Below are 13,390 nucleotides of genomic sequence, written 5' to 3'. Positions count from 1 at the left end.
CGCGAGGCAGGCCGGCCGCGGCGGCCGCTGGGCAGGCGGGGGAGGGGCTACGGGCGGGCGCGCGGCGGCGCGGAGCCGTTACATAAGCGACGGGGGGTCGCTTACATGATCGCTTACATGACCGCTTACGCGATCGCTTACATCAGCACCGCCGTCTGGCAGCGCGCAGCAAAGGGGACAGATTCGCTCGGTACAGTCCACGCACCTAGTCGGTGTCGTTGAACGAGTTCAGGATGGACTTCCACACGGCCGCGGGCTTCTGCGAAGCGTCCACGACCTTCCAGATGCCCGTCTTCTGGTAGTAGCCCACGATGGGCGCGGTCTGGGCGTGGTAGGTGGCTGGCGTCAGTCGCGCGCGCGCGCAGTACGTACCCAGGCGCTTCTTCAGGGCCTCGACGTTGTCGTCCGAGCGCTGGATCAGCGGCTCGCCGGTGATGTCGTCCGTCATGGGGACCTTGGGCGGGTTGAACTCCTTGTGGTAGCTGCGCCCGCTGGCGGGGTGGACCAGGCGACCGGTGATGCGGCTCACGAGGAGCGCGTCGTCGATCTTGAGCTCGAGGGCCTGCTCGAGCTCCTTGTGGGACTCGGACAGCATGGCGTCGAGCTTCTCGGCCTGGGGGATGGTGCGCGGGAATCCGTCCAGGATGAAGCTGGCGTCAGCGCGGCGCCGGGCCTACGTACCCGCTCGAGCACTCCTTGTTGTTGGTGAGCTCGTCCTTGATGATGTTGACCATGATCTCGTCGCTGACGAGCCCGCCCTGGTCCATGATCTTCTTGGCCTCCTTGCCGAGCTCGGTCTTCTTGGCGACGTGCGATCTGAGGATGTCGCCGGTCGACTGCGCGGGTTAGCCGGCTGCGCGCGGCCGCGGCCCACATACCAGGTGGCAGGCGCAGTAGCGCTCCTTGAGCTTGGGCGCCTGCGTGCCCTTGCCTGCTCAATTAGCTCCTCCGCACGGCGGCTTCACGTACCGGCACCGGGCGGGCCCATCAGGACCATGCGAATTGACTTGGGCACGTTGACCGACGCCGTCGCCGCCGGCGAGCCGACCTTCTTCTCCAGGTACTCGACGCGAGACTTGAGCGTCTCCACAATCTGCTTGAGGTCCTCGATTTCGTTGGCCATGTTTCTGGAGGTCAGCCGTGCCGCCGTGCCGCGCCGCGCCGTGCGGCGGCGGCGGCCGCGCGCGGGCGCCTGGCCAATGGTCGTGGACGGACGGGCCCTGAGACACCGGCGGCCGATTGCGCACCGCCGCCGGCGCCACACCCGCGCGCCCCGCCGCCCCGCATCGCGCGCCCACGGCCCACGTACCAATTGGATGAATATCAGACACTCGTTCGTGTGTGTAATCAAAATTAACGAGCAGCAGGATTATGATTTGTCGTGTATATATATTTTCGCAGCCCGAATTTTAGCACACGAACTACGGCGACGCTGTGTGGTAAGCGCACGGGTGGGCGCACACAGTTTGTTGACCAAAAAATATTTTCCTTTTTGTTCTTTTTGGACCAACCCAAAACCGTAGCCTGTGTCATAGCGGAGGCACCGCCGGACGAGCCGCTTTCCCTACTTTTGGGGCATCGACGCGGGCCGCTGGGCGCGGTGGCTCCGATAGCGTGCCCCGAGAGCGCGGGCGGGCCGGTACGTAGAGACGGCGGCGGGTGCCGGGCCCGGCCGCTCGGCCGAGCCGCGCGGTGCCGGCTCCGTCCGGAGCCCTGGCGCGATGACGGCTCCGGGGTCCTAGCCGACGGTAGGCCGGCCAGTGCCGCCGCACAGTGCGGAGTGTGCGCGGAGCTAGACGCGCACTCGGCTCCGGCCGCGGCAGCGCTAGACGGAACCTGTTGGACGCGGCATCCTTTCATCCAGATCCTAGCCGTCCCTAGGCCCGAACGAAGACGTGCCGGGGTGGGGCGGTTGGGGCACAAGTGCGCAACGGCGGGACGGACGGCGCTGCGCCGCAGGATGAAGGGAACGGCCGGGACGCCCGGTCGGAGAGGCGGACGCGGGTGACATTTCGGGTGCATTTGCTGGCGGGTTCTGAGGTGGCATTGGGTGACGTTCTGTGCGCGTGCGGCGGGCGTGCATCGGCGGGGTGACATTCTGCGGCGACGTCTGTGCGGCTGGCAGTGTAGCGTTGTTGCGGCGACGGCGGACACGGTACCATTGCTGTTCATGCGACTCGCGGGTGACATTGTGTGCGCGCGACATTACGGTGACACTGTAGCGGTGACATTCTGTCTGCGCGACTCGTACGACCTGCGCGGGTGACATTGTGTATACTCTACGACCCGCGGGTGACATTCTGTGCACTCTACGACCCGGCGGGTGACATTCTGTGCACCATACGACCCGCAGGTGACATTCTGTCCGCGCGACTCGTACGACCTGCGCGGGTGGGCTTCGACGACTCGCGGGGTGACATTCTGTGCACTCACTCTCCGACCCGCGCGGGTGACATTCTGTCCGCGCGACTCGTACGACCTGCGCGGGTGACATTGTGTATACTCTACGACCCGCGGGTGACATTCTGTGCACTTTCCGACCCGCGCGGGTGACCGTGGCCTCTACGACCCGCGCGGGTGACATTCTGCGCACTCTGCGACCCGCGGGTGACATTCTGTCCGCGCGACTCGTACGACCTGCGCGGGTGATATTCTGTGCACTCCACGACCCGCGGGTGACATTCTGTGCACTCTAAGACCCGTGACATTCTGTCCGCGCGACACTCACGGTGACACTGTAGCATTGACATGCGACCTGCGCGGGTGACATTGTGTACACTCTACAACCCGCGCGGGCGACATTCTGTGCACGCGACACTCACGGTGACACTGTAGCATCGACATGCGACTGCGCTGGCGACGTTCTGTGCACTCTCCGACCCGCGGGTGACATTCTGTGCACTCTCCGACCCGCGCGGACGACATTCTGTGCACGCGACACTCACGGTGACACTGTAGCATCGACATGCGACTGCGCTGGCGACATTCTGTGCACTCTCCGACCCGCGGGTGACATTCTGTGCACTCTCCGACCCGCGGGTGACATTCTGTGCACTCCACGACCCGCGGTGACATTCTGTGCACTTTCCGACCCGCGCGACATTCTCTGCACTCCTACAACGGGGTGACATTCTGTCCGCGCGCCCTCCAGGTCACTCACCGGCATCTGGCTCACCACACGTCACCATCGTCCACGCAGTTCTATCCTACCAGTCCGCTGCTACAACCCGCCAGACCCCATCCTTGCCATCGAGCTTGCGTGACCAGCTCTCGACCAGCATCCATCGAAGGTAGGTCGTCCTCCCGTCCCTGTCGCGCCGCCGCACCGGCGTCGCGCCGCCGCCGCGCCCGTCCGGCCCCGTGCCGTGGCAACGCTCCGCGGCCGATCGCGCGAGCTCGCTGACGCCGCAGGCTTCCGCGTCACCGCGTGATCCATCCATCCGCCATGCCTGCCACCACGTCCGAGACCATGGCGCTCGTCAGCCAGACCGTGACGCTGGCGCCCCTGGTCCTGCTCTCGGTCGTCGACCACTACAACCGCACGGTCAAGGGCACCAAGAAGCGGGTCGTCGGCGTGCTGCTCGGGCAGAACACGGGCGCGGTCGTGAGCGTGACCAACAGCTTCGCAGGTATGTCGCCGCCGGCCGGGGCTGACGCAGTGCCGTTCGAGGAGGACGACAAGGACCCGTCGGTGTGGTTCCTGGACCACAACTACGTCGAGAACATGAACGACATGTTCAAGAAGGTCAACGCGCGCGAGAAGCTGATCGGGTGGTACCACACGGGCCCCAAGCGGCGCGCGGCCGACCTCGAGATCAACGACCTGTTCAAGAAGTACACGCCCAACCCGCTGCTGGTCGTCGTCGACGTCGAGCCCAAGAGCATCAACGTGCCCACGGACGCGTACTTCGCCGTCGAGGAGATCAAGGACGTGAGTGCCGCGCGGCGCCCCGCTGACCCCAGGACGGCACGACCACCGCGCGCACGTTTGTCCACACGCCGTCCATCATCGAGGCCGAGGAGGCCGAGGAGATCGGCGTCGAGCACCTGCTGCGCGACATCCGCGACGCCGCGGTCGGCACCCTGGCCACGCGCATCACCGCGCAGCTGCAGTCGCTCAAGGGCCTGCACCACCGGCTGAACGAGATCGGCCTGTACCTCAACAAGGTCATCGCGGGCGAGCTGCCGGTGAACCACCTGATCCTCAACAAGCTGCAGGACGTGTTCAACCTGCTGCCCAACCTGTCGACCCCGTCCGCCGGCGCCGACGCCACCCTGTCGCCCGAGAACGAGCTGGCGACGGCCATCACCGTCAAGACCAACGACGAGCTCATGACCGTCTACCTGAGCTCGCTCGTGCGGGCCATCATCGCCTTCCACGACCTGATCGAGAACAAGATCGAGAACCAGCAGAAGCAGCAGCACGCGCAGGGCCCGGCCGCGCCGGAGAAGATCGCGGCGTAGGCTGCCGCCGGCGGCCGCGGCTCAACGCTGCGGCTCCGCGCCTGCGGCCCGTCCTTCTATGTACACTATAGCTACATACCGTTCCACCCCGCCGTATCCCCGCCGGCCCGGCCCCGCGGCCGCGGCCGCCGCGCCCGGCCACGCCCGGCCGTGCCCGGCCGCCCCCGTGGCCGCCCGTGGCCGTCCGGCCCAGCGTAGGCTCCGCCCTAATAAACTTTTTGCGTGGTGTGTGCACACAGGCGTCCACCGCCGTCACTAGCACGGCCTCCATCCTCGCCATCATTTATCGATTAGCTGGCCCCAGAGCCCTGTCCATCGATCGAACGGTGGCATACCAGACAAGGTCGCAGACTCGGACCTGTCGGCGCAGCAGAACGTGCAGCCTTCGCAGGGTGGGTTCCGCGCGCAGTCGCAGCGGCTCCAGGCCGCCGCCGCCGCGCGTCCGGCCGCCGCTCTCGCCCCCGCTGGCGGCGCCGCCGGGCCGTGCGCGGCCGCCGTCGCGCGCAGGGCCCCGCTGACAGCTCTAGGACCGCCCAGGACCGCCCCCGCACCGCAGCCAGGCCAGGCCAGGCCGCATCTGCCCCAGGACCTCCACGCAGCCGTCCTCCTGTCCGCACAATGGCGCCGGCCACGCCTCCCGCCGTCGGGCCGGGCCAGCTTCCGCCGCGCACGTCGTCGCTGCCGTCGTCGTGCTCGATCGCCATCAACCCGACGTCGCTGGTGATCAATGAGTGCATCACGGTGACGTCGGCCATGCGCAAAAACGCCCGGTGGGCGCAGTCCGGGGTGGCGTCCATCCTGGGCACGACCGGCACGTCGCTCGACATGGAGACCATGGACTCGAGCCTGATCACGCGGCTGGGGATCCGCGGGCGCAAGTCGCGGGCCGGACAGGTAGGTGGGCGCGGAGCCGCGCTGAGCGCAGGACAACCCGCTGATGGCGAACTTCACGAGCCTGCGGGCGAGCCTCTCCGAGTGCCAAGGTAGGGCGGCCGCGGGCGCGCTGACGGCAGACATGGGCGCGTTCGACACGCCCGCGCTGTTCCACCCGTTCCTGCAGGTGATCCGGTCGTCGTCGATCACGGGCCCGATCACGTCGCTGGCGCTGAACGCGATCACCAAGTTCCTGGCGTACCGGATCATCACGCCGTCGTCGCCGCGGCTGCCGCTGGCCATGCAGCTGCTGTCGTCGGCGATCACGCACTGCCGCTTCGAGGCGTCGGACTCGGCGCAGGACGAGGTGGTGCTGCTGCGGATCCTGCACCTGATGGAGCTGATGATGAACGGCACGGGCGGCGACCTGCTGTCGGACGAGAGCGTGTGCGAGATGATGGAGACCGGGCTGAGCATGTGCTGCCAGATGCGCCTGAGCGAGATGCTGCGGCGGTCGGCCGAGATGGCGATGGTGTCCATGTGCCAGCGCGCGTTCGAGCTGCTGAAGCAGATCGACCCGTCCGAGGAGCCGGAGCACCAGCCGTCGGGGCGCAGCGCGGACCCGAACTCGGCGAGCGTGCAGATGGGCGAGCCGGCGGTGGCGCCGCCGCAGGCGACGTCGGCGCTGGACACGCCGAGCCCGGGGCCGGACGCGGCCGCGGCGGACGCGGCGGACGGGTACGCGGACATCGACGTGACGCCGTACGGGCTGCCGTCGATCCGCGAGCTGCTGCGCGTGCTGGTGTCGCTGCTGAACCCGCACGACCGCCAGCACACCGACACGATGCGCGTGATGGCGCTGCGGATCATCGACGTGGCGTTCGAGGTGGCCGGCTCGACCGTGGCCGCGCACCCGTCGCTGCGGGCGATCGTGGTGGACGACCTGTGCCGGTACCTGGTGCAGCTGGTGCGGTACGACTCGCCGCAGATCCTGCAGACGTCGCTGCGGGTGACGTCGACCGTGCTGCACACGATGCGGCCGCACCTGAAGCTGCAGCAGGAGCTGCTGCTGACGTACCTGGTCGCGTGCCTGCACCCGCGGGCGCCGGTGCCGCGCGAGCCGGGCGTGGACCCGGCGCTGTACGAGGGCGTGCCGTCGGCGCCCAAGGCCGGGCCGGCGGGCTCGGGCGCGAGCACGCCCGTGGCGGTGCGCGAGCGCGCGCGGCTCGGCGCCGAGGCCGGCGTGCGCAGCCCGGACGCGCGCGAGACCATGGTCGAGAGCCTGAGCGGGCTCGTCAAGATCCCCAGCTACATGCTCGAGCTCTTTGTGAACTACGACTGCGACACCGAGCGCCCGGACCTGTGCGAGGACCTGGTCGGGCTGCTGAGCCGGGTACGTGGGCGCACGAGCGCGCTGACCGCAGAACGCCTTCCCGGACGCCGCCGCGTGGTCGACGCCGAACGTGCCGCCGCTCTGTCTGGACGCGCTGCTCTCGCTGGTCGCGCACATCGCCGGCCGGCTCGACCTGCCCGCGCCGGCCGGGCCCGCGCGGCCGCCGCTCGAGCAGCTGCAGCGCCAGCGCGCGCAGAAGCAGCTCGTCATCGAGGGCGCCGCGCTCTTCAACAGCAGCCCCGCCGACGGGCTGCGCTTCCTGGCCGACCACGGCGTCATCCAGGACCGCGACGACCCGCGGCACATCGCCGCCTTCCTCCGGCGCACGTCGCGCGTCTCCAAGCAGCTCCTCGGCGAGTTCCTCGCCAAGCCCGCCAACAAGCACATCCTCGACTGCTTCATCGACAGCTTCAACTTCGCCGACAAGCGCATCGACGTCGGCCTGCGCGAGCTGCTCGAGAGCTTCCGCCTCCCCGGCGAGTCCCAGCAGATCGAGCGCATCGTCGAGAAGTTCTCGGAGCGCTACACCGAGCACAACACGGCCGACGTCGCCAGCAAGGACGCCGCGTTCGTGCTCAGCTACTCGGTCATCATGCTCAACACGGACCTGCACAACCCCCAGGTCAAGAGCCGGATGACGGCCGAGCAGTACAAGAACAACCTGCGCAAGGTCAACGACAACCGCGACTTTGCGCCCGAGTACCTGGACGCGATCTACGACGCCATCAAGCACAACGAGATCATCATGCCGGAGGAGCACGACAACGAGGCCGGCTTCGAGTACGCGTGGAAGGAGCTGCTGCAGAAGGCGCACGCGACGGGGCCGTTCCACACGTGCGACGACACGAACGCGTACGACGCGGAGCTGTTCCGGGTCGTGTGGCGGCCGATCGTGTCGACGCTGGCGTACGTGTTTGCGTCGGCCACGGACGGCATGGTGTTTGAGCGCATGATCACCGGGTTCGACCACTGCGCGCGCATCGCGGCGCGGTACGAGCTGCCGGAGGTGCTGGACCACATCGTGCTGTGCCTGTCCAAGATCTCCACGCTGACGGTGGGCATCGACCAGGCCGGCGCGGACTCGACCGAGATCCAGGTCGACGGCAGCAGCATCACCGTCAGCCCGCTCTCGATCGAGTTCGGGCGCAACTTCAAGGCGCAGCTGGCCACGGTGGTCCTCTTCAGCGTCGTCCAGGGCAACGAGCGGCTCGTGCGCGCGGGCTGGCAGGAGATCGTGCACATCTGGCTCAACCTCTTCGCCAACTCGCTGATCTCGCCGTACTTCTCCGAGCTCCAGAGCACGCTGGCGGTGCCGCCCATCCCCATGATCACGCCCGGCAACGTGATCAAGAAGAACGACCCCAAGGACAGCAGCATCCTGTCGACGCTGTCGTCGTACCTGTCGAGCTACGCGGTGGACGGGCCGCCGGAGCCGTCGGACGAGGAGCTCGAGTGCACGCTGAGCACGGTGGACTGCATCAACACGTGCAAGCTCAGCAGCATCTTCGACAACATCGCCGCGCTGTCGAGCCGCGAGATCGACAACATCATCGAGATCCTGCTGCGCGACCTGATGGTCGTCCACCAGCGCAGGCCGTGGCTGTCGCTGCGGACCGACTTTGTCAACGACCCGTCGGTCGAGGGCGGCCTGGGCGGCACGGGCGCGGCCAGCCTGGGGCGGGCCGAGCACGCGTTCGACGGCGCGGCGGCCGACCGGAGCACGTACGCGCCGCTGGGCGTGTACGTGCTGGAGATGGCGACGTGCCTGGCCATCAAGGACGAGCCGTGCGTGGCCGCGCTGCACGAGAAGCTGGTGGACAAGCTGGTGGCCGTGCTGGCCAACTCGAAGAACGTGTACCCGCTGGTGGTGGGGCGCGTGGCGTGCTACCTGCTGGCGGTGTGGGCGAAGGTGGCCGAGTACGCGGGGGGGCCGGGCGCGGTGCCGGCGGCGGCGGCGGCGGCGCTGCTGCCGCGGGTCATGCGCGCGATCGCGGCCGTGGACGACGACGCGGCGGCGGCGAGCGCGGTGGTCGTGGCGGCGGGCCTGGCGCACTGCTTCGACAGCTGCGCGCTGGCGGCGAAGAAGCAGATGGCCGACCTGGACGACGGCGCGTTCTGGACGGTCCTGACGAAGCTGCAGCAGAACCTGGAGGCCGCGCCGCTGGTGTTTGCCATGCTGGACAGCATTGTGCCGGGCGACGACGAGCGCGGGGCGGCCGAGCCGGCGGCGGGCGCCGCCCAGATCACGCTGGAGATCATCGACTCGCCGCGGACGTTCCGCGCGGCCATCGCGCTGCTGGGCGCGTTCGCCAGCGCCGGCAGCATCGGCAGCGAGTGGGAGCAGAAGCTGGACCTGATGGCCACGGCCCGCCGCAGCGGCCGGCCGACCACGCCGTCGTTCGGCGGCGCGGCCAAGGGCGCGCCGCCGCCCAAGGCCGACCGCCGCACCTACAGCGCGCTCAGCGCGTACGGCTCGCCGACCGTCGGCGTGCTGGCCCAGGCCGGCGACAAGCGCTTCAGCAGCTCGGACGACCTCAAGGCCGCCGGCCGCCCGGCCGGCAAGAAGATGACGGCCGCCGAGGTCAACGCCGCGGTCGCCGCCGGCACGTACTTCACGCCCGGCCGGCCGTACGCGGACGTCGTCGAGCGCGCGGTCAAGGCCGTGCACATGATCAACGACCTCTACGTGCTCGCGCCCAAGGTCCTGCGCCCCGGGCTCACCCACGACGAGGACACGTGGAACGTGTTCTGGTTCCCGATCCTCGACGGCCTGCTCGAGCAGTGCCTCAACCCCTGCCGCGAGATCCGCCAGCAGGCGTTCGGGTCGCTCCAGCGGTCGCTGCTGACGCCCGAGCTCGCGGCGTCCTACGACGACTTCCGCTGGACCGAGATCTTCGGCCAGGTCCTCTTCCCGCTCATCGCGGGCCTGCTGCGGCCCGAGGTCTACCAGAGCGACCCCCGCGGCATGGGCGAGACGCGCCTGCAGGCCGCGTCCCTGCTCTGCAAGGTCTTCCTGCACTACCTCGAGCAGCTGTCCGAGTGGGACGGCATGCTCAGCCTGTGGCTCAAAATTTTGGACATGATGGACCGGCTGATGAACAGCGGCCAGCGCGACAACCTGGAGGAGGCCGTGGAGGAGTCGCTCAAGAACGTGCTGCTGGTCATGAGCTCGTCCCAGTACCTGGTCGCGCCGGACCAGGCCGCGGGCGACGACAAGAAGCTGCGGCTGTGGGCCGAGACGTGGGCGAAGCTGGAGCGGTTCCTGCCGAAGAGCACGATGGAGACCTTCGACCTGCTGTTTGTGACGCGCGGCGCGCCGGCGGCGGCGCCGGAGAGCGCGCCGGCCGGCGAGGCATAGACCATAGAATACATGTTTACTACTTGTTGACTGGAGCTCGTCAGGGGTTGACCTCCTCGAGCGTCCACTCGTACTCGCTGGGCTTGAGGAACCGGATGCGCCGGCCGACGCCGGTGACGTCGACGTAGTCGACCTCCTCGACGCCGAGGAGGACGACGGCGAAGTTGGCCAGCCCGGCCTTGAGCTGGACGGGGTCGAGGTCCTTGCCGGCGGCGGCGGCGGCGGTGAGCTGCTCGACGTGGTCGAGGACCGTGACCGACTCGTCCGAGAGCTTGGCGCCGGGCGGCGGCTTGGCGAACGAGAGCTTCATGGCCGTGGTGAGCTCGTTCCAGGCCTTGAAGAAGAGCTCCTCGAGCTCGGCCGACGCGGGCTCGTCGGCCTTGACCGGGTCGGCCAGGACGACCGTGCGGGCGGCGGCGGCGGCGTCCGCGAGCGCCAGCACCTTGACCGTGCCCGAGAACCGGAACTGCTTCTGCTGGTCGTGGAAGTAGAAGCAGGCCTCGTAGGCGCCGCCGGACGACGGCGACAGCAGCTGGGCGTGCTTGGGCATGCGGCGGTCGGTGGTCATGGTGAGCACGCCGGAGCTCTGCGAGACGGCGAAGCCGCGGAACATGCACGTGCGGGCGTGCGGGCGGGCGACGGGGCCGGCGGCGGACGCGGCGACGCTGACGGTGGAGAGCGTGAAGGGGTACGGCGCCACCTGGGAGGCGTCGTGCCTGAGCTTGGGCAGGGCATCGACGAAGAGCGAGGTCCAGGGCGGGGCCAGCGTCTCGAGCTTGTGGTACTGCGAGTTGAGGTGGGCCATGGTGAGGAAGAGGCGACGTCATGGGCGCCGTGAGATCTGACGGCGGCGGAGTCACGTGCGGGTCACGTGAGACGGCGGCGGGAGTCACGTGCGGGTCACGTGAGACAGCGGCGGGAGTCACGTGCGCGATCACGTGACACAGCCGCGCGAGTCGCGCGACACGAGCAGCCCCAGGTCACGTGCATATGATTCTCTGCTTACATCAGCGCACCTGCGCGCCCGCCAGCGACGGCGCCTTCACCACCGCGCCCGCGCCGTTCACCAGCCGGCGCAGCTCGCCGGTCTCGGTCTTGTACACCACGTCCAGCGCCGCCGTCGTCGTGAAGCTCGGCTGGATCGTCTCGAAGACCTTCTTCTTCGGGTTGAGCACCGGCTCCGGCGTGCCGTCGAAGCCCTCGAAGAACAGCTTGTCGCCGGCCTTGGAGCCGGCCGGCGGCGTCGTCAGCTCGACGACGTCGTCGTTGGACGCGCACAGCACCATGGCGCACGACTTGATGCCGCGCATGCTCACGGGCTTGAGGTTGGCGACGACGACGACCAGGCGCTGCTGCATGTCCTCGATGGGGATGTACTTGACCAGGCCGGAGCACACGGTGCGGGGGCCGTCCGCGTCGCCCATGTCGATCGTGGACACGTAGAGCGAGTCGGCGTCGGGGTGCTTGACGGCCTTCTGGATGAAGCCCACGCGGAGGTCGATGAGCGACGGCGTGAGGGGGGCGGCCTCCTTCTTGGCCGGCTCCGGCTTCTTCTCCTTCTTCTTCTTCTCCTTCTTCTTGTCGGCGGGCGCGTCGGGCGCGGCGGGCGCGGGCGCGGGCGCGGCGGCCGCGGCGGCCGCGGCCGGCGCCGCCTGGCTCTTCTCCGCCGCCGGGCTCTTCTCCGCCTTGCTCGGCTCCGCCGCCTTGCCCTTCTTCTCCGGCTTGGCCTTCACCTCCTTCGGCAGCGCCAGGCCGTGGTCCACCGCGATCTTCTCGTCCGCGGCCAGCGCCACCGATCCCGAGTTCTGGATCTGATCAATCCACCGGAACAGGTGTCTGTAGTCCTTGGCGTCCGCCGCCGTCGCCGCCGACTTGACAAACGCGTGCACCCGCGCAAACACCACCAGATCGGCCACCGACGGCGTCGCCGTGTCCAGCAGGTACGTCTGCCCCGACAGGCCGTCGTTCAGGCTCTTGAGGTTGCTGCCCACGTCCTCCGACAGCGCCAGCACCTCCGCCTGCTTGGCCTCCTGCTCCGCCGTCAGCGTGGCGAATTGCGCCTCCAGCGCCGACGTGGCCTGCCTGTTAGAGCTGTCTGTGGCCGACTTACGCTGGGGTTGTTCAGCGTCAGCGAGGCGCCGAACGACTTCGACAGCAGATCGAGCACAGACTCATTCGACGACATTTTTCTGGATCCTGGATACGTAGCGGACGTGAACGATGGCCTGGGGGTAGCAGCTCGCAGGGCTTGATGGGAAAGCGTGCGAAAAGTGGTTGGTTTGCAAAAGAGTCGTCCTCTCGACAGCATCGAACTCAGTGCCGGCCTACGCAGCTAAAATTTTTTGTGATGTCGACACGACGTCAGGTGCCCACGCATTTCTACGCATTTCCTACGCATTTTCGTTCGCACTTTTCTACGCATTTTTGGCGCTTGATACATTGCTATCGTACAACAGCCCGATGGCTGCGCCGCGCGATGGCGTGAGCCCACCGGCCGTGCCGCGTAGAGTCCGGGCGCCGCCGGCCGCGCCGGGCCGGTGCGGCCGCCCACGGCGATGCGGATGGCCGGCCCATGGCGATGCGGATGGCTGCAGCCTGCCCGCCATCCGCGCCCGCGCTCAACAGGGCGCCAGCCGGCCATCGCAGCCGGCTCGCCCGCTGCGCCCGCGCGCCCGCGCCACGTAGTCGACCGCCACGTAGTCGATCGCCCCCCTACGTCTCGTCGCGCTCCGGCGGCACGCCGCACGGCCGAATCATCTTCTGTCTCGTCAGCTGCCGGCCTCGTCCGCGCCCGGCCGCGTACCTCAATGAACGCCGTCTTCACGCGCGCCTGCGGCTCGTTCAGAGCGATCGCAAAGTGCTGCAGCAGCGGCGGGTGGCCCACGTACGAGGCGTACGTGTCCCGGTGCACGTTCGACATCCAGTCGCTGGCGGTCAGCACGACCGGCCTGCGCGCCCACTCACTACCGCGTCGTGTCCGCGTGGCCCACGCCGACGTATCTGTTCTGCAGCTGTTCGAGCTGCTGCTGCGCCCGGAGCTTGTCGGCCTGTCCGTCAGCAAATTTTCTCCCGGTTTCTATCAAACATCGGCCGGCCGGATCGCCAAACTGGGCACACGGCCGATCCAGCGGCCGCGCATCAAAACCACACTCACCATGGTGTCCGCGGGCTTTCGTATGCCAGTGGGTCCGTCCGGAGGTTCGTGGTCGGCACCGTGCAGGCGTGGCGCTCGTCGCTAATGGCGGATGCGGCGAGAAAGTGGTGGACTGCAAAGTGGGATTAGGTTCCAGGTTTGAAGCCAC

The 13,390-nt window shown here is 68.3% G+C and overlaps 7 protein-coding genes across 7 annotated transcripts; 2 read left to right on the top strand and 5 right to left on the bottom strand.

The window, feature by feature from the left end:
• Nucleotides 1-205: 205 nt before the first annotated feature.
• On the bottom strand, nt 206-1,123 carry V1510DRAFT_401849 (adenylate kinase; the record flags this gene model as incomplete). The annotated part of the gene is made up of 5 exons (XM_066932055.1): nt 206-339; nt 373-650; nt 682-836; nt 879-931; nt 970-1,123. 5 exons carry the CDS (start codon nt 1,121-1,123, stop codon nt 206-208), a joined length of 774 nt encoding a protein of 257 aa, XP_066790305.1.
• Nucleotides 1,124-1,160: 37 nt separating this feature from the next.
• V1510DRAFT_312026 (uncharacterized protein) lies at nt 1,161-2,457 on the bottom strand. The gene has a single exon (XM_066930744.1). The coding sequence runs from the start codon at nt 2,188-2,190 to the stop codon at nt 1,354-1,356; it is 837 nt and encodes a 278-aa protein (XP_066790304.1). The 5' UTR covers nt 2,191-2,457; the 3' UTR covers nt 1,161-1,353.
• A 517-nt stretch (nt 2,458-2,974) lies between these two features.
• V1510DRAFT_312022 (maintenance of mitochondrial structure and function-domain-containing protein) lies at nt 2,975-4,475 on the top strand. Its single transcript, XM_066930743.1, has 4 exons — nt 2,975-3,290; nt 3,402-3,629; nt 3,660-3,931; nt 3,964-4,475. The coding sequence occupies exons 2-4, from the start codon at nt 3,446-3,448 to the stop codon at nt 4,462-4,464; spliced, it is 957 nt and encodes a 318-aa protein (XP_066790303.1). The 5' UTR covers nt 2,975-3,290; nt 3,402-3,445; the 3' UTR covers nt 4,465-4,475.
• A 372-nt stretch (nt 4,476-4,847) lies between these two features.
• V1510DRAFT_311813 (uncharacterized protein) lies at nt 4,848-10,108 on the top strand. Its single transcript, XM_066930742.1, has 4 exons — nt 4,848-4,856; nt 4,992-5,358; nt 5,390-6,730; nt 6,762-10,108. The coding sequence occupies exons 2-4, from the start codon at nt 5,083-5,085 to the stop codon at nt 10,086-10,088; spliced, it is 4,944 nt and encodes a 1,647-aa protein (XP_066790302.1). The 5' UTR covers nt 4,848-4,856; nt 4,992-5,082; the 3' UTR covers nt 10,089-10,108.
• V1510DRAFT_413153 (uncharacterized protein) lies at nt 10,086-10,887 on the bottom strand. Its single transcript, XM_066933199.1, has one exon. It carries the CDS (start codon nt 10,699-10,701, stop codon nt 10,129-10,131), a length of 573 nt encoding a protein of 190 aa, XP_066790301.1. The 5' UTR covers nt 10,702-10,887; the 3' UTR covers nt 10,086-10,128.
• A 111-nt stretch (nt 10,888-10,998) lies between these two features.
• Nucleotides 10,999-12,826, bottom strand: V1510DRAFT_311244 (uncharacterized protein). Its single transcript, XM_066930739.1, has 2 exons — nt 12,199-12,826; nt 10,999-12,166 (listed from the first exon to the last, which is right to left on the bottom strand). Exons 1-2 carry the CDS (start codon nt 12,394-12,396, stop codon nt 11,096-11,098), a joined length of 1,269 nt encoding a protein of 422 aa, XP_066790300.1. The 5' UTR covers nt 12,397-12,826; the 3' UTR covers nt 10,999-11,095.
• On the bottom strand, nt 12,487-13,373 carry V1510DRAFT_413148 (splicing factor 3B subunit 5/RDS3 complex subunit 10). Its single transcript, XM_066933198.1, has 4 exons — nt 13,243-13,373; nt 13,053-13,135; nt 12,892-13,015; nt 12,487-12,848 (listed from the first exon to the last, which is right to left on the bottom strand). Exons 1-4 carry the CDS (start codon nt 13,243-13,245, stop codon nt 12,801-12,803), a joined length of 258 nt encoding a protein of 85 aa, XP_066790299.1. The 5' UTR covers nt 13,246-13,373; the 3' UTR covers nt 12,487-12,800.
• Between the last annotated feature and the right edge of the window lie 17 nt (nt 13,374-13,390).

Source organism: Dipodascopsis tothii, assembly GCF_038497935.1.
Source record: "Dipodascopsis tothii strain CBS 759.85 unplaced genomic scaffold V1510scaffold_7, whole genome shotgun sequence".
In the NCBI taxonomy this organism is placed as follows: Eukaryota; Fungi; Ascomycota; class Lipomycetes; order Lipomycetales; family Lipomycetaceae; genus Neoaidaea; species Neoaidaea tothii.
Note: the sequence above shows the minus strand (reverse complement) of the source record. Positions and strands in the feature narration are given on the sequence as shown.